Source organism: Pelodiscus sinensis, chromosome 4 (genome assembly GCF_049634645.1).
Source record: "Pelodiscus sinensis isolate JC-2024 chromosome 4, ASM4963464v1, whole genome shotgun sequence".
Lineage (NCBI taxonomy): Eukaryota > Metazoa > Chordata > Testudines > Trionychidae > Pelodiscus > Pelodiscus sinensis.
The window spans coordinates 130519193-130537793 of record NC_134714.1 but is presented as its reverse complement, the minus strand read 5'-3'; the positions used below and the strand labels follow the sequence as shown (position 1 = coordinate 130537793).

Genomic DNA, 18601 nt, shown 5'->3' with positions numbered 1-18601 from the left:
CTCTCTGGTCCGGCAACATCTGTGGTCCAGCACGGATGTTGCTGGACCAAAGAGCTTCAGGAGCAGGAGCCAGCCGAGAGAATAAAGGTTTGCGAAGTCCCAGCTGGGCCAACAGTGGCTAGGCAGGGGAATCCTGGCATCAGTGGAGCCAGGCAGCATCAGGGAGCCTCTCCCCCCCCCTACTGGGGAACCCCGTTATCAGTGGAGTCAGGCAGGGCCCAGCCAGGGAACCCCAGGAATCCCCCAGCAGCAGCAGGAAACCCTAGGAAATGCTTGGCAGCAGCAGGATCAAACAATAGACCGGGAATCCCAGCTCCCAATAGAGGAACCCCAGCATCAGTAGGGCCCAGCTGGCATCGGGGAGTCTCTGCCCTGACTAGGGAACCCTGGTGTGAGTGGAATCAGGTGGCAAGGGAGCCCCTGCTAGCAGGCCAGTGGTGGCCAAGAAACCCTAAGAAACCTTTGGCAGCAGCAGGGCCTGGGGTTGGGGAACCCCTGGGAACCCTGAGTGCAGCTGGCGGGCAGCAGGGTAGGGAGCTTTGGCCAGGCCAGCTTTAGCAGGGCAGCGGCAAGGGTGGGGAACCCAAGCCAGGGATAGGAGCTGTCAGTGGAGCCTTGACCTTCCCTGGTCCAGCAAATTCCTAAGTCCAGGATGGCTCAGGTCCCGAGAGTACCGGACCAAGGAGGTCCAACCTGTAGTAATGAAATTTGGCCAATCTGCTTGGATTTTATTTCACTGAAATATGACCTGACCCCACAAATGTTATAGCCTAAAGGCAGATGCAGCCATCTGCCATTTTATTTTGTTGAGACTTGATCCAATCAAGGCAGCTGCTATTTTCGCTAACAATGGCATTGAACAAGAAATCTAAAAAGCTACACATATGAATAGCTACAGCTTGAGGTGCTGTTACAGACCAGTTTAAGTTTTCTGGTCTGTGTTATTCAGGAGCTCAAATTAGAATGTTCTGGCCTCCAAATCTATAATTCTACAGATGTCAACGCAGAGCCATTGATTCTTTTAGAGCACATGATTTCTGGCTTTGCCATGGGAAAAGTTGCCCATTACAGAGTCGTAGATCCCAAAGCCAGGAGGGACCATGTAATCATAAGTTCACGATACTAAGGAACAGTAGAAGACAGTGCTTTTTTTGTGACAGTAAGCCCCAGGATGACATACTGGCACCTATTTTGCCATCATAATTTGAATGAAATTCCCCTCTGGCCGACTGGCACCTATTTCCTGGGGTGGCTTTTTTTGCTCAACAACTTTTCTGTGGGTTTTTTTCCCCCTCTCAACAACTTGGAGTACTGACACCTTCTTTTCTTATAAAAAAAAACAAAACAAAAAAAAACACACTGATAGAAGGGAAAACAGCAAAACAGAGACAATGAATTTCAAGAAGGCAGATTTTAGTAAACTCAGAGATCTGAATGATAAAGTCCCCTGGGAAGCAAGATTATGAGGAAAAACAATTGAAGAGAGTTGGTAGTTTTTAAAGGGACATTATTATTAAGGGCCCAAAAGCAAACTATTCCACAGTGTAGGAAAGATAAAAAGTATGGCAGGAGACCACCTTGGATCACCCACAAGATCTTACATGATCTAAAAATCAAAAAGGAATTGTATAAAAAGTGGAAACTAGGTCAAATGACAAAGGATGAATATAAGCAAACAACACAGGTATGCAGGGGCAAGAGTATAAAGGCAAAAGCACTAGGGGTATGTCTAGACTACATGGCTCTGTCGACGGAGCCATGTAGATGAGTTTACTACACATTGGAAAATGAAGCGGCGATTTAAATTTACATCAAAATGGCCGCCGCGCTGTGCCAATCAGCTGTTTGGCAGCGATAGTCTGGACACGCCGTTGTCGACAAGGGAAGCCCTTGTCGACCGCTTCGTTATGCATCGTGAAATGAGGTTTACCGGAGCAGTCGACAAAGGCTTCCCTTGTCAACTGTGGCGCATCCAGACTACCGCGCTGTGCCGCCAAACAGCTGATTGGCACAGTGCAGCGGCCATTTTGATGTAAATGAAGCAGCGATTATTTAAATCAGCTAGTAAACTCATCTACATGGCTCCGTCGACAGAGCCCTGTAGTCTAGACGTACCCAAAGAGAGCTAAATCTAGCTAGAGGCATAAAGTGTACCAAGAAGATGTTCTACAAGTATATTAGGAGCAAGAAGACGACCAAGGATAAAGTAGGCCCATTGCTCAGTGAGAGGGAGAAACAATAACAGGAAACTTAGAAATGGCAGAGGTGCTTAATGGCTTCGTTTCAGTTTTCGTCAAGAAGCTGGATGGTGACGGGATGCCTAACATAGTGAATGCTAGTGGAAATGGGGTAGGTTTAGAAGTTAAAATAAAAGTACAAGTTAAAAATTACTTAGAAAAGTTAGATGTCTGCAAATCACCAGAGCCTGATAAAATGCATCCTAGAATACTCAAGGAGCTGATAAAGCTATCATCTTTGAAAAATCATGGATGTTGGGAGAGATTCCAGAAGACTGGAAAAGGGCAAATCTAGTGCCCATCTATAAAAGGGGAAATAAGAACAACCTAGGAAGCCACAGACCAGCCAGTTTAACTTCTGTGCCAGGGAAGATAATGGAGCAAGTAATTAAGGAATTCATCTGCAAACATCTGAAAGAAAATAAGGTGACAGGTAACAGCCAGCATGGATTTGTAAAGAACAAATCATGTCAATCCAATTTGATAATTTTCTTTGACAGGATAACAAGTCTTGTGGATAAGGAAGAAGTGGTAGGCATGGTATACCTAGCCTTTAGTAAGGCATTTGATATAGTTTGGCATGACCTTATCAATAAACTAGGGAAAACAACCTAAATGGGGCTTCTATAAGGTGGGCGCATAACTGGCTGAATAGTCATTCTCAGAGAGTAGTTATTAATGGTTCACAATCCTGCATAACAAGTGGGGTTCCACAGGGGTCTGTTTTGGGGCCAGTTCTGTTCAATAACTTCAACAATGATTTAGATGATGGCATAGAGAGTACTATTACTAAGATTGCAGATGATACCACACTGGGAGGAGTTGCAATTGCTTTGGAGGATAGGGTCAAAATCCAAAAAGATCTGGACAAACTAGAGAAATGAGGTAAACAGGATGAAGTTTAATAAGGACAAATGCAAAGTCCTCCACTTAGGAAGGAGCAATCAATTTCACACATACAGAATGGGAAGTGATTGTCTAGGATGGAGTACTGCCGAAAGAGATTTAGGGGTCATAGTGGATGACAAGTTAAACACGAGTCAACAGTTTGACACTGTTGCAAAAAAAGCAAACATGATTCTGGGAGAAATGTAGCCGTGTTAGTCTGGTGCAGCTGAAACAAAAAACAGGAATGTGTAGCACTTTAAAGACTAACAAGATGGTTTAATAGGTGATGAGCTTTCGTGGGCCAGACCCACTTCCTCAGATCAAATAGTAGAAGAACATAGTCACAACCATATATACCAAAGGAAACATTTTTTTTAAATTGTATCCTTTGGTATACAGGCAGTCCCCGGGTTACGTCAATCCGACTTACGTCAGATCCCTACTTACGAACGGGGTGAGGCAACCCCGCACTAGCTGCCCCCCCCCCCCCCCCCCAGCAGACCAGGGAGACGCGGAGAGGCTTTTCTCGCCGCCGAGGATGCGGGTGGCTGGACCGCCGAGATGCGCCGCGGTCTCGCCGCCCGCGTCCTCGGCGGCGAGAAAAGCCGCTCCGCGTCTCCCTGGTCTGCTGGGGGGGGCGCAGCTAGTGCGGGGTGCCTCTCCCACTGTCGCCGCCTCTGGCGGTGCGGGGGGCGCTTCCCCCCAGCAGACCAGGGAGACGCGGAGCGGCTTTTCTTGCCGCAGAGGATGCGGGCGGCGGGACTGCCAAGATGCGCGATGCTGCCCCGAGTGCCGCAGGGGAAGCGCCCACCGCACCGCGGGAGGTGGTGACAGTGGGGGAGGCACCCCGCCCCGCCAGCTTTGGGTCCATTGGCCCCGCGGACGCCCCTGGGCAGCTTCAACACCCCCCGCTGTCGACTGGAAGGAGGGTCTTGAGAATAAAGCTTGAGAATAAAGGACTTTGGGAAGTGAGGTGTGGGAGAATAAAACTGAGCTCTGGAGAAATGTTTGGCTAGAGTTTCCCCTACAATATGTACCAGTTCTGACTTACATACAAATTCAACTTAAGAACAAACCTACAGTCCCTATCTTGTACGTAACCCGGGGACTGCCTGTATATGGTTGTGACAATTTTCTTCCACTATTTGATCTGAGGAAGTGGGTCTGGCCCACAAAAGCTCATCACCTAATAAACCATCTTGTTAGTCTTTAAAGTGCTACACGTTCCTGTTTTATGATTCTGGGAGGCATTAACAGGAGTGTTGTGAGCAAGACATAAGAAGTCATTCTTCCGCTCTACTCTGCACTGATTAGGCCTCAATTGGAGTATTGTGTCCAGTTCTGGGCACCACATTTAAAGAAAGATGTGGAGAAATTGGAGACGGTCCAGAGAAAAGCAACAAAAATTATTAAAGGTTTAGAAAACAGGAGCTATGAGGGAAGATTGAAAGAACTAGGCTTGTTTAGTTCAGAAAAGAGAAGAACAAGGGGGGACATGATAGCGGTTTTCAAGTATCTAAGAAGGAGGGAGAAAATTGTTCTCCTTGGCCTCTGAAGATAGGACAAGAAGCAATGGGCTTAAACTGCAGCAAGGGAGGTGTAGGTTAGACATTAGGAAAAATTTCATCAGGGCAGTTAAACACTGGAATAAATTGCCTCGGGGGTTGTGGAATTTCCATCTCGGTAGATATTTAAGAGCAGGTTAGACAGACATCTTCAGAGATGATCTAGATGGTGTTTGGTCCTGCTGTGAGGGTAGGGGACTGGACTCGATGACCTCTCAAGGTCCCTTTCAGTTCCAGTAGTCTATGATTCTACAATCATCTAGTCTTATCTCCTGTATATTGCAGGTCTGAGGTCTGGTCAATGTTTGAACTAGAGCTGATTTTAGAAAACCTCCAATCATGATTTTAAATTTGATGACAAAAAAATCCACCACAAGACGCTTGGCAAATTGTCCCCAGGACTAATTTCCCCACCCATTTAAAAAAAAAAAAAAAAAAAAAAGCACTTTGCTTCTCATCTGAATTGGTCTAGCTTCAGTTACTGATCATTGGATCGGGTCAGACCTTCCTCATGGAGATACTTGTGAACTGTAAACAAGTCATCCCTTCATCTCCTCCTTGTTCAGATAAATAGATTGAGCTCCTTGAGTCTCATTATAAAGGCAGGTTTTCTAATTCTTTAGTCATTCTATGGACGCCTCATAATGAGGGCCCTACCAAATTCACAGCCATGCAAAATGAGTCATGGGCCCTGAAATCTGGTGTCCACCCATGAAATCTGGCTTTGTGTGTGCTTTTACCCTCTATTATACAGATTTCTCAAACTGGGGTCCGGACCCAAGAGAGAGTTGAAGGGGGATCACAAGGATACTTTAGGAGGGTCACAGTGTTGCCATCCTTACTTCTGTGCTGCCTTCAGCGCTGGGTACCTGGAGAGCAGTGGTTGTAATGTCGGCCGGGTGCCCGGCTCTGAAGGCAGCACCCGTCCAGCAGCATGGCAGAAGTAAGGCTGGCAATACCATGCTTACGTCACCCTTACATCTACTGCTGCTTTCAGCGCTGGGCACCCAGAAAGTGGCACCTGCTGACAAAGGTCCAAGCTGTGCAGGAAGCAGTGCAGAAATGAGTGGCAACACCAGATCCTGCCAAATTACTTCTGTGCTGCTGCTAGCAGTAGCTCCACCTTCAGAGCTGGATTCCTGGCCAGCAGCCACTGCGCTGCAGCTGCCTGGCTCTGAAGAAAGCGCCACCGCCAACAGCAGCACAGAAGAAAGGTGGCAGGGCTTGCAACCCTGTCTCCAGTGCCCTTTGGGTCAGGATTCCTACAGTTACAACACCATGACATTTCACATTTAAATAGCTGACATGTTTTTAATGCTATGACTGTGAAATTGATCGAAATGGACCATGAATTTGGTACAGCCCTACTCAGAACGCTTCTTCTCGGCCCCCTCTCTAATTTGTCTACATCCTTCTTGAAAGGCGGGCCCCAGAACTGGTACCACTATTCCAGCTGCAGTCGCAGCAGGGCCAACGACTCCGCTCCTCTGATCCTGGCCCCCGGCAGCCCATTGCCCCTCCTGGGGAGGCTTCTCTGCCACATGGGTCCTTGCATGTTTGCTGAGCTTGGAGCTGTCGATGAAACTCCGCCCGCACTGGGTGCACTGATAAGGTCTCTCCCCCGTGTGGGTGCGCAGGTGTTTGACCAGGGTGGATTTCAGATTGAAGCACTTCCTGCACTGGGGGCAGGCGTAGGGCCGCTCCCCACGGTGGATCCGCTGGTGCTGGAGGAGGTTGGCGCTCAGGTTGAAGCTCTTGCCGCACTCAGGGCAGGCATAGGGACGCTCTCCGGTGTGGATGCGCCGGTGCTTCCCCAGCGACGAGTTGAGGCCGAAGCGCTTCCCGCACTCGGGACACTGGTAGGGGCGCTCGCCCCGATGGATGCGCCGGTGTTGGAGGAGGGTGGAGCTCTGGGTGAAGCTCTTCCCACACTCGTTGCACGCATAGGGCTTCTCCCCCGTGTGCACGCGCTGGTGCTTCACCAGGTTGGAGCTCTGGCTGAAGCCCTTCCCGCAGTCGGGACACTGGTAGGGCCGCTCCCCTGTGTGGGTGCGCTGGTGCTGGGCCAGATTGGAGCTGCTGCTGAAGCTTTTCCCGCAATCAGGGCAGGGGTGGAGCTTCCCCGGTAAGTGGGACCGCAGGTGCTGAGGGAGGGAGCTGAGGCTGAAGCTCTTCCCGCACTCGGGGCAGATGTAGGGCTGCGTGCCTAGGTGGGTGCGGGCGTGCTTGGCCAGCGTGTGACTGCGGTTGAAGCACTTCCCGCACTCGCTGCATGGGAAGGGCCGCTCCCCGGTGTGGATGCGCCGGTGTTGGACCAGGTGGGAGCTCTGGCTGAAGGATTTACCGCAGTCGGGGCAGCAGTAGGGCCGCTCCCCAGTGTGGATGCGCTGGTGCTGAGCCAGATGGGAGCTCTGGCTGAAGGATTTCCCGCAGTCAAGGCATTTATAGGATCTCTCTCCCATGTAGGTGGTTTCCAGTATAATGATGTTTTCTGGGATCCCATAAGCATCACACTCCTTAAGGGTCTCCCCCAGGGGGTCTCCTTGCCTCCATCCTGACCTGCCAGCAGCTCTCCGCTTGGGACGCTGGCACAGCGCATGTGTGTCTGCTCCCACACACCCTTCCTGCTGGGGAGTCTCCTTCTCTCCTGCATCTGCTGGGAAACAGAGAATCCAGGTTTTTCCCACAGCAGAATTGGCCCCTCCTCCAAGCCCTCAGAGAAAGGCTGGGAGACAGGAGGGGAGGGCTCCCATGAGAGGTGGGAGCCAGGTGTGACATGTGGAAGACTCTAGTGGCTTGCTGGGAACCTTTTGCTGCTGTTTTGCTACCTCACATCTCTCGCTGACTCGCCCTACGGGTTTGGGGGGGAGGGGGGGAATCTCTGGCCAAGGTTTGGCAAGACATCAGACTAGACCAGAACGGCTCCTTCTATGGCTCTAGTGTGGCACCCTGGGGTGCTGGTTTGTGGAGGGTCCCAAGGCTCCTTACCTGTGCAAATGACAGTCAAGTTTTCCCTTTCCTGGGAGCCCTGGAGATCCCGGATGCTCTGCTCTTCTCCATGCTCCATCCAGAAGACCCCGGAGTCCAGGGCCAGGAATCCTGTCTGTCAGGAAGGGAAAAAAAGAGAAGCCCTGGTTTGAAAAACAACCATGAAACCCTTCAAAGAGCACCTCTGCCCAGAACTCCTGCCCCATCCATAGCTGGTGGGGGAGGAGGGGCACTGCAGGGCTGCAATTTCCTGCCTCTGCTGCTGTTTCCCTCCCTAGCCTAAGAACTTCCTCTAGCTGCCTCTTCCCTGTGCCCTGCTCATCACCCGCCTGACCGGGTGGTGCCCTCCTACCCCTGGGATGCAGCCAGGACTTACCGCTAGCACACCAAGGGACAGGGAACCAGGCCAGGAGCCAGGGACAGGAAAATCCCTGCACTATTTACAGCCTCCCTTATGGCCCCGCCTGCAAAGGGGAGGGATTAGGAAACTGGTGGGTTTAACTCCTGATGTTCCCTCCATGCAAGTGCCAACCCCAGCTTCCCACTCCCCTCTGGCCTGTCTCACACGCACACACAGGTCACAGAAACTGCACACGCTGATTTCAGGCACACGCTGGCTGCACAGATTCACACCTCTGCTTTTCACTCACACACACACTTATGCACACTCACATATTCTGCCTACACACACAAAACCTTTCCTTGTCCATCAGATCTATGCAACATTATACTGTACACACGGGACCCCAGTATACTCTGTGACATCCCCAGTAAATTCCTCTGGCTACATATTATGTGCACACTCGGTACAGACACAAAAACACCCTGATTTCACACACCCACGCGGACTGCACACCCAGCCCTCACACTCGCACAGATTGCACATACACACTGATTGCACACCCAGCCCACACACTCGCACGGATTGCACATACACACTGATTGCACACCCAGCCCACACACTCGCACGGATTGCACATACACACTGATTGCACACCCAGCCCCCACCCTCACGGAATTCCCACCCAGCCCCCACACTCTCACACGGATTGTGTGTGCGCACACTGACCGCACATGCACAGCTTGCACTCACATCAGGACTACACCCCTTCCCCGACTGCACCTGCATCTACCCACAAGACTCGCACGGATGCCCCGCGCCGACACAAGGGCCACTCACACCCGCACAGGAATTACGCACCCGCACTCCACGCAAGGACCGCACACAGGCGCGCCGGGTGCGCACCCACAGGCACCACAAGGATTCCTACACCCCCCCCCCCCCCCCCCGCATTGTGTGGCCCGGGCAGCGCCGGGTCTCGCTCCCTGCGCGGCACCGCGGAGAAGCCTCAGCCAGCCCCGCTGCGCGCTGCGCGCTGCGCCCCCGGCGAGCCCCGCTCCCCCGGCTCCGGGTGGGAACCAAACTGCGCGGGCGGCGGCGCGTGGGGAGAGCCGGGCTGGCCCCACCGCCCTCCCCTTCCCGGAGCACATGGTGCCGCCGTCAGGGGGCTGGAATAGCGCAGGGACCTTCCTGTCCAGCCTCCTGGCTCCGCTCCGGGCGCGCCCGCTCCCGAGCCCGACTCCCGGCCCCGCGTGTGCGCAGGGCGCGCCCCGGCCGCAGCCCCTGGAGGCCCCGGCCGGCCGGTGAGCGGCGCTGCGGGCAGGGGGGGGACCCAGCAGCCCAGGCGGGAAACCGCTGCCCGGAGCAAGCGGCCGCGGGGACCCGGGGCTCGGAGCCCCAGTGGGGCCGGAGAGTCGCCCCCTCCCAGCAGCGGGGGGGTCTGGGCAGCTGAGCCCAGCAAGGCCCCCCCCCCCGGCCTGGGGGTGGCTCCTTGCAGGGCCATTTCCAAACCAGAGCGTCCCCCTCTTCCCCCCTGCAGGCAGGACTCCCTGGCCCCCACGCCGGGATCTCCCAGATGGAGCCGGAGGAAGAGCCGCGTGTCCCGGGGCCGCAGGAGAGCCCCGGCGGGGCCTGCGCAGGTGAGGAAGTTTCCCCGTGCGGGAGCTGCAGGCCGGGCTGGATCTGTCGCAGGGAAAGGCCAGGAGGGGTCTCTTGGGGGGATCAGGACCAGAGAATCGCACCCCAAACTCCTAGGGCCCCTGGCAGCAATCCCCAAAGGTGCCACGAAGCGGCAAAGTTGGTGTTGAATTATTGAGGTTCCTGTGGCCATGTGTAGGCGTTGGAGAGGCCCAGCAAAGCCACCAGGCACTCCCCCACCCTCAGCCAGGAAGTCCCCCACCCTCGTTACCTGTGGAGTAGGGCTGGGCTGCTGACCCACAGAAAAATCAGTCTGGGGCCACATCCAAGGGAGAAACAAACAAAAAAGAAAACAAATCCTCCTTTATGTGGCTCTCAGCTGAGGAGAAAGACCCTTCCCACATTCCCCTCACACACCAGAGCCTAGTGGGGCTCGGGCTAGTAGATTTTGTGTGCTCCAGCCCTGCAGGGACGTGCCAGTGTAGGCTCCCCAGTGAGGGGTGGAGGGAAGCCCTGAGCTTCGGGGGCCAGATCCAGACAAGCTGGGGGCCACATCCAGCCCTGGGCCTTAGATTCTTCTCCCCTACTTTAGAGCTATGCAAATGGGTGGGTACTCATTCTGGATCCACGGGTATCCCTGGCTCATTGGTGCAGATGAGGATGCAAATTTGATTCTATGCAGGGTTCTACCAATCTGATCTATCCTCCAGGGTGTCACACGCCATCGACACCACCTGGCACCTGCACACAAAGCCTAGCAGCCATAGCCTACAGGAGCCTAAACTCTGATGTGCAACAGACAGAGAATAAACAAGACTAAGGCACACCAGTGTTTGAGCCCTCTTCCACCCATCATGCCAGGGAAATGTTTAAATGAGAGATGATCCACACCTTCAAAGCTAAGAGGAAGGTGAAAAAAAGCCCCAAAGTCTCTGCCAGTGGGGGGGGGGGGAGGGGAGAATTTTTCTTCCCCTCATATCTGGCGGTTCTCATGGTTCTTAGAGGTACCTAGAGGTCTTCCAGGGAGCACATCAACTCATCTAATACTTGCCTAGTTTAATAATTGGCTACCGAAAAGCATTAGCAAAGTGAATAGAAATAAAAATGTCATGCAGGCAATGGCTTATTTATACTGCTCTGCATGCTAAAATGTAAGTGCAATGTTTGTATTCCAATGGATTTCTTTCATCGTTACAATAAAAACTGGGTTATCCAGCACTTTACCAACCAGAAAGCTCTATAAACCAGCATTTCTGATCTTCAGTAGGGTCAAGTTGGCATGGGGCCGGCTGGCTAGCTTCCTACCTGGTCTGAGTGGCTCCCTGCAAGCAGCGATGTGTCCCTGCTGCTCCTGGGTGGCAGAGCAGCCATGGGGGTGCTTAGCTGCCCAGCCCTTAGCTATGGCCTTGCAGGTCCCATTGGCTGTGATTCCCAGCCAATGATAACTGTGGAAGCAGCCCCTGTGGGCAGAGGCAGCACATAGCTGCCTGGCCACACCTCCACCTTGGAGCAGCTGGGGTTTGTCACCACTTACAAGGAGTCACCCTAGGTGACGCCACCTGTATCCAGCACCCCAAAACTGTTCCTGAATCCCGATCCCCTGCCCTGAACCCTTCCACACCAAACTCCCTCCCTCTGAATTAACCAGAGTTTTTGACTTACCAGCACCCCTGAATTCCCACAACATGCCAGATAACAAAGCTTTTTATTGTATGTGGTAAAAACGAGAGCACCATTTTTTCCATAATGGTGTGGCTGTGGCACTTCTTAATTTTTTTGTCTGATTTTATAAGCAAGTTGTTTTTAAGCAAGGAGAAATTTGGGAGTACCTAAGACAAATCAGACTCCTGAAAGGGGTACAGGGCACGGATGTAAAAGAGTAATCAAGTCAACTACTCACATTTCCCCTCTCCCCTGCTATCTCTATAGCAGAGGCAGCAAGGGGCGGAGGCAGGAGCAGGTGCTGGGGAGAGCCAGCTTAAAAGCCAGTGCCCCCCAAGCACCCTTTCCACAGTGCGGGGGTGGGGAGAACAGACTGGAGCAGAGGTGCAGCTGTCGGGACCCAGCACAAGCGGGTGGCTCTTACTACAATGCAAAGGCAGAGGCGCAGTGAGTAGCTGCTTCATCAAAATTTAACATCTCTAGTACAGGGGTTTGGAAAGGCTGAGAACCACTGAGCTCTGATCTACGCGATGGAGTTATTTCCACATAACTCCCCTTGTTTTGAAATAATGGTGAAGCACCCACACTACTAAGCCTGTTGTTTCAAAATAATGGGCTGCTCATTTCGAAATCTGTTCTGCTTCCCTTGGGGAATGAGATTATTTCAAAATAGTTATTTCAAAATAATTTCCTAGCATAGACATGCACTGGTCTAGACACTGAGCATGGGAGCATCATACAGCCAGGCAAGCATCAGAGAGAGAGTTAGGTGGCACCTCAGCACATGAACAGAAGAGCAGGACTCTATCTCCAGCCATGGCCATCACCAGTGCTTCACCCCCTCCCTCCTCCAAAAAACAAACAAAACCCACAACCTCCCAGATCCTCCTATCAGTGGACGACTGAAGTCTGAGCCTTTAGGAGCATAAGACAAACTAGAAATGAGTCCCACTCTCCTACGTGACATGGGCACTCCGATTTGTCCTCACCACTCTCATGGTGAGAGATCTTTTAGTGGGCTGCCTGATTTGTTCTGCCCTGTCTCACTCAGTGTCTGATGCTCACCGGAAGGCCAGAAGCATGTGATTTATCTAGTCCCGACTGTCATGCTGTTAAAATCCCCCAAAATAAGTGCTTTAGAACTAAAGCAAATCCTTACCAAACAAATCCTATCTTGATTTAAAAGTTGCCAAAGATGGAGAATCCCTCTTGACTCTTGGTAAGTTATTTTGATGGTTAATTTCCCTCAAGGTAAAACATTTACACTGTATTTGTTTGGGAAAATTCATTTCCTACACATCAGATTTGCTGCTCCCTCTCTCCAGCACAGTGAATGAGCCCTCCTTGGATTCTCCCTTTCTCCCAGCAGGTGCCAAGATAGAGGAGGAGAATCTAAAGCAGAAAGGGCCAAAGATAAAGGAGGAGAATCTAGAGCCGGAAGGTCTCACAGAAGTGGAGCCACAAGAGTTGTCCTGGAGGGTTAAGAAAGAAGAGGACAGCGGAGCTGGCTGGCAAGAGGAAATAGACACAATCTATCAAGATGAGATTGACTTCAGGATGATGATGGAGCCCAGCCAAGCCCAGCCGGGGGAGAGTGCCTACAGCTGCTCAGACTGTGGGAAGACCTTCCGGCAGAGCTCCCACCTGGTTCAGCACCAGCGCATCCACACGGGCCAGAAGCCCTACAAGTGTACCGAGTGTGGGAAGAGCTTCGTTCTCAGCTCCAACCTCACGGAGCACCTGCGCATCCACACCGGGGAGCGGCCCTACAAGTGTGGCCAGTGCGACAAGAGCTTCAGCCAGAGTTCCCACCTCTTCCAGCACCAGCGCATCCACACAGGCGAGCGGCCCTACCAGTGCACCGAGTGCGGGAAGAGCTTCAACCGCAATTACACCCTGGTGAAGCATTTCCGCACCCACATCGGGGAGCAGCCCTTTATCTGCAGTGAGTGCGGGAGGAGTTTCAGCCTGGGCTCCTTCGCCCAGCACGTCCGCACCCACACGGGCGAGAAGCCCTACAGCTGCGCTGAGTGCGGCAAAAGCTTCAGCAGCAGCTCCAACCTGAGCCAGCACCGGCGCATCCACACCGGGGAGAAGCCCTACAGCTGCAACCACTGTGGGAAAAGCTTCAGCCAGAGCTCCAACCTCATCAAGCACCGGCGCATTCACACCGGGGAGAGGCCCTACAGCTGCCCCGAGTGCGGCAAGACCTTCAACCAGAGCTCCTCGCTCATGCAGCACAGGCGCATCCACCGCGGTGAGCGGCCCTACCAGTGCACCGAGTGCGGGAAGCGCTTCAGCGTCAGCTCCCACCTTGTGGAGCACCGGCGGATCCACCGCGGTGAAAAGCCTTACAAGTGCGTCGACTGCGGGAAGAGCTTTGGCTGCAACTCCTCCCTGATGAAGCACCAGCGCATCCACACTGGGGAGCGGCCCTACAAGTGCACCGAGTGCGGGAAGTGCTTCATCGACAGCTCCAAGCTGAACAACCACCGGCGCACCCACTCCGGGGAGCGGCCCTACAAGTGCACGGACTGCGGGAAGGGCTTTGGAGACAGCTCCGCTCTCATGAAGCACCAGAGAACGCACTCCAAGTAGGCGCCCAGCTGGGGACAGCACTGGTGTGGCTCTCTAGAGGGTGACGTTGACATGCCCTGGGGAACTGGAGCATCTATAAAAAGAGACATTGACGTGCCTTCCCGGAGAACAAGGGCACCTTTATGGAGGGTAAATTGGTGTCCTCGCTCCCCGTCCTCACTGCTCAGCAAGACACCAATCCATCTCGGAAGCCAATGTGCCCTGATCTGCAGCCCTCTCTCCTTTCTCCAGTGGATAAAAGTGCGGATGGATTCCAAAAAGGCAGGAAGTGCTAAGGCAAATTGCCTAGCTGTGACGTGGGCCATGGGGATGCGTAGAGAGGAAATAAGCAAAAGATAGTGAGGTATGGGCTGGGAATCAGGACTCTTGTCTTCTTTGTGCGCTCTGAGTAGCGGGATTGGGAACAGAGTCTCCTGACTTCGGGAACATCGAGGGATAGAAATAGAGCAAGGGCCTGTGAGCTGGGACTCATGCATTCTGTCCTCAGGGAGGGGAGTAGGGTCTGAGAGCAGGGGGCTAGGAGCCAGGACCCATGGATTAGTTTCCTAGCTTTGTGGGGTTATAGAAGGTGAAATCGGTTTGTTTGCAGTTGTGCATAGGTGTGTAGTTTAGAGCAGAGGCCTGGCCATCAGGGTTCTATGCCTTGCTCTGGCACATTATAGTTCTGTGCCTCAGTTTCTTCATCCCTCAAATGAGAATAACGGTACCCAGCATTTTTCTGAAGTGCTTTCAGAGTCATAGATTAAAAGTGCTTATTATGCTGTATTTGATGAGTAATTGTCTAAGCTAGAAATGACTCTGTTTTGTTCCTGCTCGGTGTTAGCTGTAGAGCACAGATCTCTAGGTCTTTTCTTCACCTGGTTTGCAAGAATTAAGAGCCACAGTTGATCTCTTGTTTCTCTCAGCCAACCAGGAGAAGACATTTAAAGGCATCCTGGAAAGAGAAATAAACCTGGGAATTGTACCTTTTACATTTTGCTACTTTATGATGCACAAAAGAAAGCCGGGGACGGGGGGTAGAATAAGTCTGCTTGGGATTTGTACGGAAGAAATTCAGTTATATAATTTGGAAGTCTCTGAAAGACTGGAGAACTGGTCTGAGCAGTGAAACCTGAGAGTGGATTTCAAATGTAGGACTAGGACAGGTGTGGCCCAACCTATTCTGGGCCCAACCCTTTCATGGCCACATCAGATGGCTCCCCTGCCCAGGTCAGCACAAGGAGCTGGGAGGAGAGGGCCATTTTTGGGAGCGCGGGGGCAGCTTACGAGCCATGCGGGGAGGCTTCGGAAGCTGCACCCTGGGGGGAGGAAAGAGCCACATGCGGCTTGCGAGCCTCGGGTTGGCCATGGCTGGGCTAGGAGGTTTTGATTGCAATCTCAGAGGCTGTCCATTGTGCAAGATATCTTAAGATGGCCTGTGTTGTGGGGTCTTACCACCCCTCCCATTGCCCACCCACCTGAAGTTGGGGCACACCCAAGTGGGCCCTTCTGGCTGTGCCACTGTCACACATGCTTTGGTGCACATAACAAATTTCAGTTTGCACATGGATGGAAAAATTAGAACATTGGTCAAGAGGGTGGACCAGAGGACAGAATGAAACTCTAGACTTTTGGGAGCAAATAGACTAACCGCCAAGGCTCTTTAGAATAATAAGCCAGCATCAGGATGGGGCAGGGAGAGGCAGTGATGGCTGACAGAGTGGGGGAATTGGAGAGAGAGAAAACGGCTACGATTTTTTTCTAAAATAGCTAGTTATTTTTTGGAAAGCTTGATCTGAGCCTGATTTTCAGAGGTTGAGCACTCAGTGCTTTCTAGGGAGTCACTTTCCTTTCAAGGGGGGGTTCCCCCAATTTGACTCCCCTAAAAACTGAGACACTGAATCACTTGTTGCTTTTGACAATGGTGGCCACTGAATCTGCAGAGCAACTAGCCAGAGTCCTTTCTGTTACCTTAGCCAAGTCCTCCACCCACCCTCTCCTTAAGTCAGTTATTTGCTCCTTTGACTCACATGGGGAAAGCTTTTCTAAAACCAAAGGAAACCCATCTTGCTTTAGAGAAGTGACTGCTGTTCAAATGCCCATTTTAGGTAATTTTTTAAGTTTTTGTTGTTGGGAGGGTGGGTGTATTTCAATTTGAGGACCTTTCTCATCACAGAGAGGGGAAGTAGAGGGATTGGCATGGTTTCATTGTCACAGGGAAAAGGGGGACCTTTCCCTCACAACCCAGAGATCTTTCTGCCGTGGCTTCCTGAGGTGTCAGAACCCAAAGATTTCTCTCCTGCAGCTTTTGAGGTGTCATAATGCAGAGCTGTCTCTCCAGCCATTTCAGTCAAGGTTACAAGATGTGGAGAGAGACTTACTGCAGGAAATCTACTTATGGATAGATCGGGGCCTTCTCACTATGTAGCTTTTATGGGAGGGATGTTTGAATTAATCTAACATTTGGTGTAGGGGTGATTTTTTTTTTACTACTGTATCTTTTTTTCCTTTTTAGTAATGCTATTTTTCTATCTGTGCCGGGAGCTTCCTGTAGTTAGGTCTAAGAGGTCACAATAAATATTTGGAGCTAAAAGATGGTGTGTGGTTGGTTGGTTTGTTTTTTATTTTTGTTTGTTTGGTGGTCTGCGAAGTCCAGAAAAATCACAGCTGTGGGGAATTGAGAGGTCTGCAGAGGGAGGGATTCTGTGGGTGAAATGAGGTCCTTGGAAGGGGAGAGTAGGAGTTCACAGGCCTGTATGAAGGGTTTGAATCCCAGTGCCTAGGCTGCTTCATGGTAAAATGGGTTTACGGTGGAGCATTCAGTATCCTCAGTCTTTGTGTGTGGTGGGTCTCTGGTTCTTGGAAAAGATTAATGGGAAACAAAGAAAATGGTGGGGAGTCTAAATGTAGCTCAGTTTCTATAATCTCTGATTGCATCAACATTAGGGGCAGATGCTGTTCTGCCTAACTCCAGTGTAAATCTAGAGCGACCCCCGCAGTGTCCATGGCCAGATTCTGATTGTTCTTATTAGCAAACAGGTTTAATTGTTCTAGTCTGTGTTTGTTCCTTTACAACATAGAGCCAGGTAACAGTTGTAAACTATATGCTTAATCCAGGCTGCTGCTGAGTTAGTCTCGATTGTGTTTCTCACATATAAACACAGTAATTCAAAGGACCTGATTATGATCTCAAACCAGAATACATGCAGAGTGACTCCAGTGAAGGCAGCAGATTTACTGTAGGTATAAACTTCTTCAACTGAGAACAGAATCCAACCCTACTCCATTGACATCAGTGAGGTAAATCCGGATTAGTACCAGAATCACTAAGGGTACATCTACACTGCAATACTATTTCGGATACCAGAGTACACCAAAAAAGCTATCCCGCGTCTTCATGGCAAGCCCATTATTTCGGGCTCTCTATTCCAACTTCCCTGTAAACCTCATTCTAGGAGTAAGAGAAGTTTCGGAATAGCTGTTTATTTCTAAATTTAATTTTTAAATAAGCTACTTTGAAATTACCTCAAAATAAGCTACACAAGTGGTGTAGCACAAATTGCGTCACTTATTTCAAGGTAAGGGTGCTGTATAAATGCACCCTAAGAGTAGAAACCAGCCTTGAAAGAACATCTACAGGTGAAATTCGATAATGGCAGAAACTTTTTCCCCACTGTGACATTTCTCAAGGTACAATCTGGACCGAGGTGGGCAACCTGCCGCCCCACCCCCAGCACTTTCAAAGCACCGCGAATCCGCTGATTCACTCTCTGATCCTGCTCCGCTCCCTCCCAGAGCTGGAACATGCAAATCAGCTGTTCATGTCCTGTGCCTGAGAGGGGCTGCATGTCACCCACCCACCCTGCATTCAGGGATCAAGGGACCCCACACCACCTGCCTGCCCACTCCAGAGCTGGAACAGCCACATGCTGCCCTCCCTGTGCTCTGGGGCAGGAGGGGGGCTCCAGCAGGGAAAGGGGACAGGTCCTTGGGTGGGTGTAGGGCTGGCCACAGACTAGCCCCTCAACAGCTGGAGATTCACCCCCTGCCTGTGGCTTCCCGTGCAATGCATGGGGAGGGAGAAGTGCCTAAGAATGCCATCCACAAAAGCCAGAAAATATCTAATCCCACCCACTGCTCCAAGCAAGACCAACCCCAACTAAATTCTCCCAGCCAGGACTTTGCCAAGCTGGGCCTTAAAAAAGCCTCTAGAGATGGAGATTCCACCCCCTCCCTAGGGAATCCATCCCAGCGCTTCACCAACCTCCCAGAGAAATAGTTTTTCCTAATATCCAACCTAGACCTCCCCCACTGCAACTTGAGACCATTGCTCCTTGTTCTGCCATGTCACCACTGAGAACAGCCTCTCTCCGTCCTCTTTGGAACCTCGCTTCATGTATTTGAAGGCTGCCATCAAATCCCCCCCTCACTCTGCTCTTCTGCAGACTGAATAAACCCAAACCCCTCAGCCTCTCCTCATAAGTCATATGTGCTCCAGCTCCCGAATCATTTTGTTGCCCTCCGCTGGACTCTCTCCAGTGCCTCCACATCCTTTTTGTAGTGGGGGCAAAACTAGATGCAGTATTCCAGATGTGGCCTCACCAGTGCTGAATAGAGGGGAAAAACACTTCCCTCAGTCTGCTGGCAATGCTTCTACTCATGCAGCCCAATAGGCTGTTAGCTTTCTTAGCTACAAGGGCCCACTG

General features: G+C 51.6%; 2 protein-coding genes across 14 annotated transcripts in view; one reads left to right on the top strand and one right to left on the bottom strand.

Annotated features, from left to right (window-relative positions):
- Window positions 1-5987: 5987 nt before the first annotated feature.
- Window positions 5988-9083, bottom strand: LOC102460317 (uncharacterized). 8 transcript variants are annotated; one of them, XM_075929040.1, is made up of 4 exons: window positions 8880-8898; window positions 8055-8142; window positions 7679-7793; window positions 5988-7346 (listed from the first exon to the last, which is right to left on the bottom strand). In XM_075929040.1, the coding sequence occupies exons 3-4, from the start codon at window positions 7755-7757 to the stop codon at window positions 6055-6057; spliced, it is 1371 nt and encodes a 456-aa protein (XP_075785155.1). In that variant the 5' UTR covers window positions 7758-7793; window positions 8055-8142; window positions 8880-8898; the 3' UTR covers window positions 5988-6054. The 8 variants fall into 8 exon arrangements, with proteins under 8 accessions (XP_075785155.1, XP_075785156.1, XP_075785153.1 ...); XM_075929041.1 differs by lacking the exons at window positions 8055-8142; window positions 8880-8898 and adding an exon at window positions 8967-9083 and having other exon boundaries at window positions 7679-7794; XM_075929038.1 differs by lacking the exon at window positions 8055-8142 and having other exon boundaries at window positions 8880-9011.
- LOC102461287 (uncharacterized) overlaps window positions 8879-18601 on the top strand; it is a 35840-nt gene continuing 26117 nt past the window's right edge. Inside the window, exons 1-3 of one of the 6 annotated variants that reach the window (XM_075928992.1) lie at window positions 8879-8916; window positions 9559-9658; window positions 12688-16491. In XM_075928992.1, coding sequence (XP_075785107.1) covers window positions 9595-9658; window positions 12688-13916 — 1293 coding nt within the window. In that variant the 5' untranslated portion in view covers window positions 8879-8916; window positions 9559-9594 and the 3' untranslated portion in view covers window positions 13917-16491. Of the gene's footprint in view, window positions 8917-8980; window positions 9091-9163; window positions 9323-9558; window positions 9659-12684; window positions 16492-18601 lie in introns of those variants that run through there. The other 5 variants (XM_075928990.1, XM_075928993.1, XM_075928989.1 and 2 more) reach the window with 5 other exon arrangements.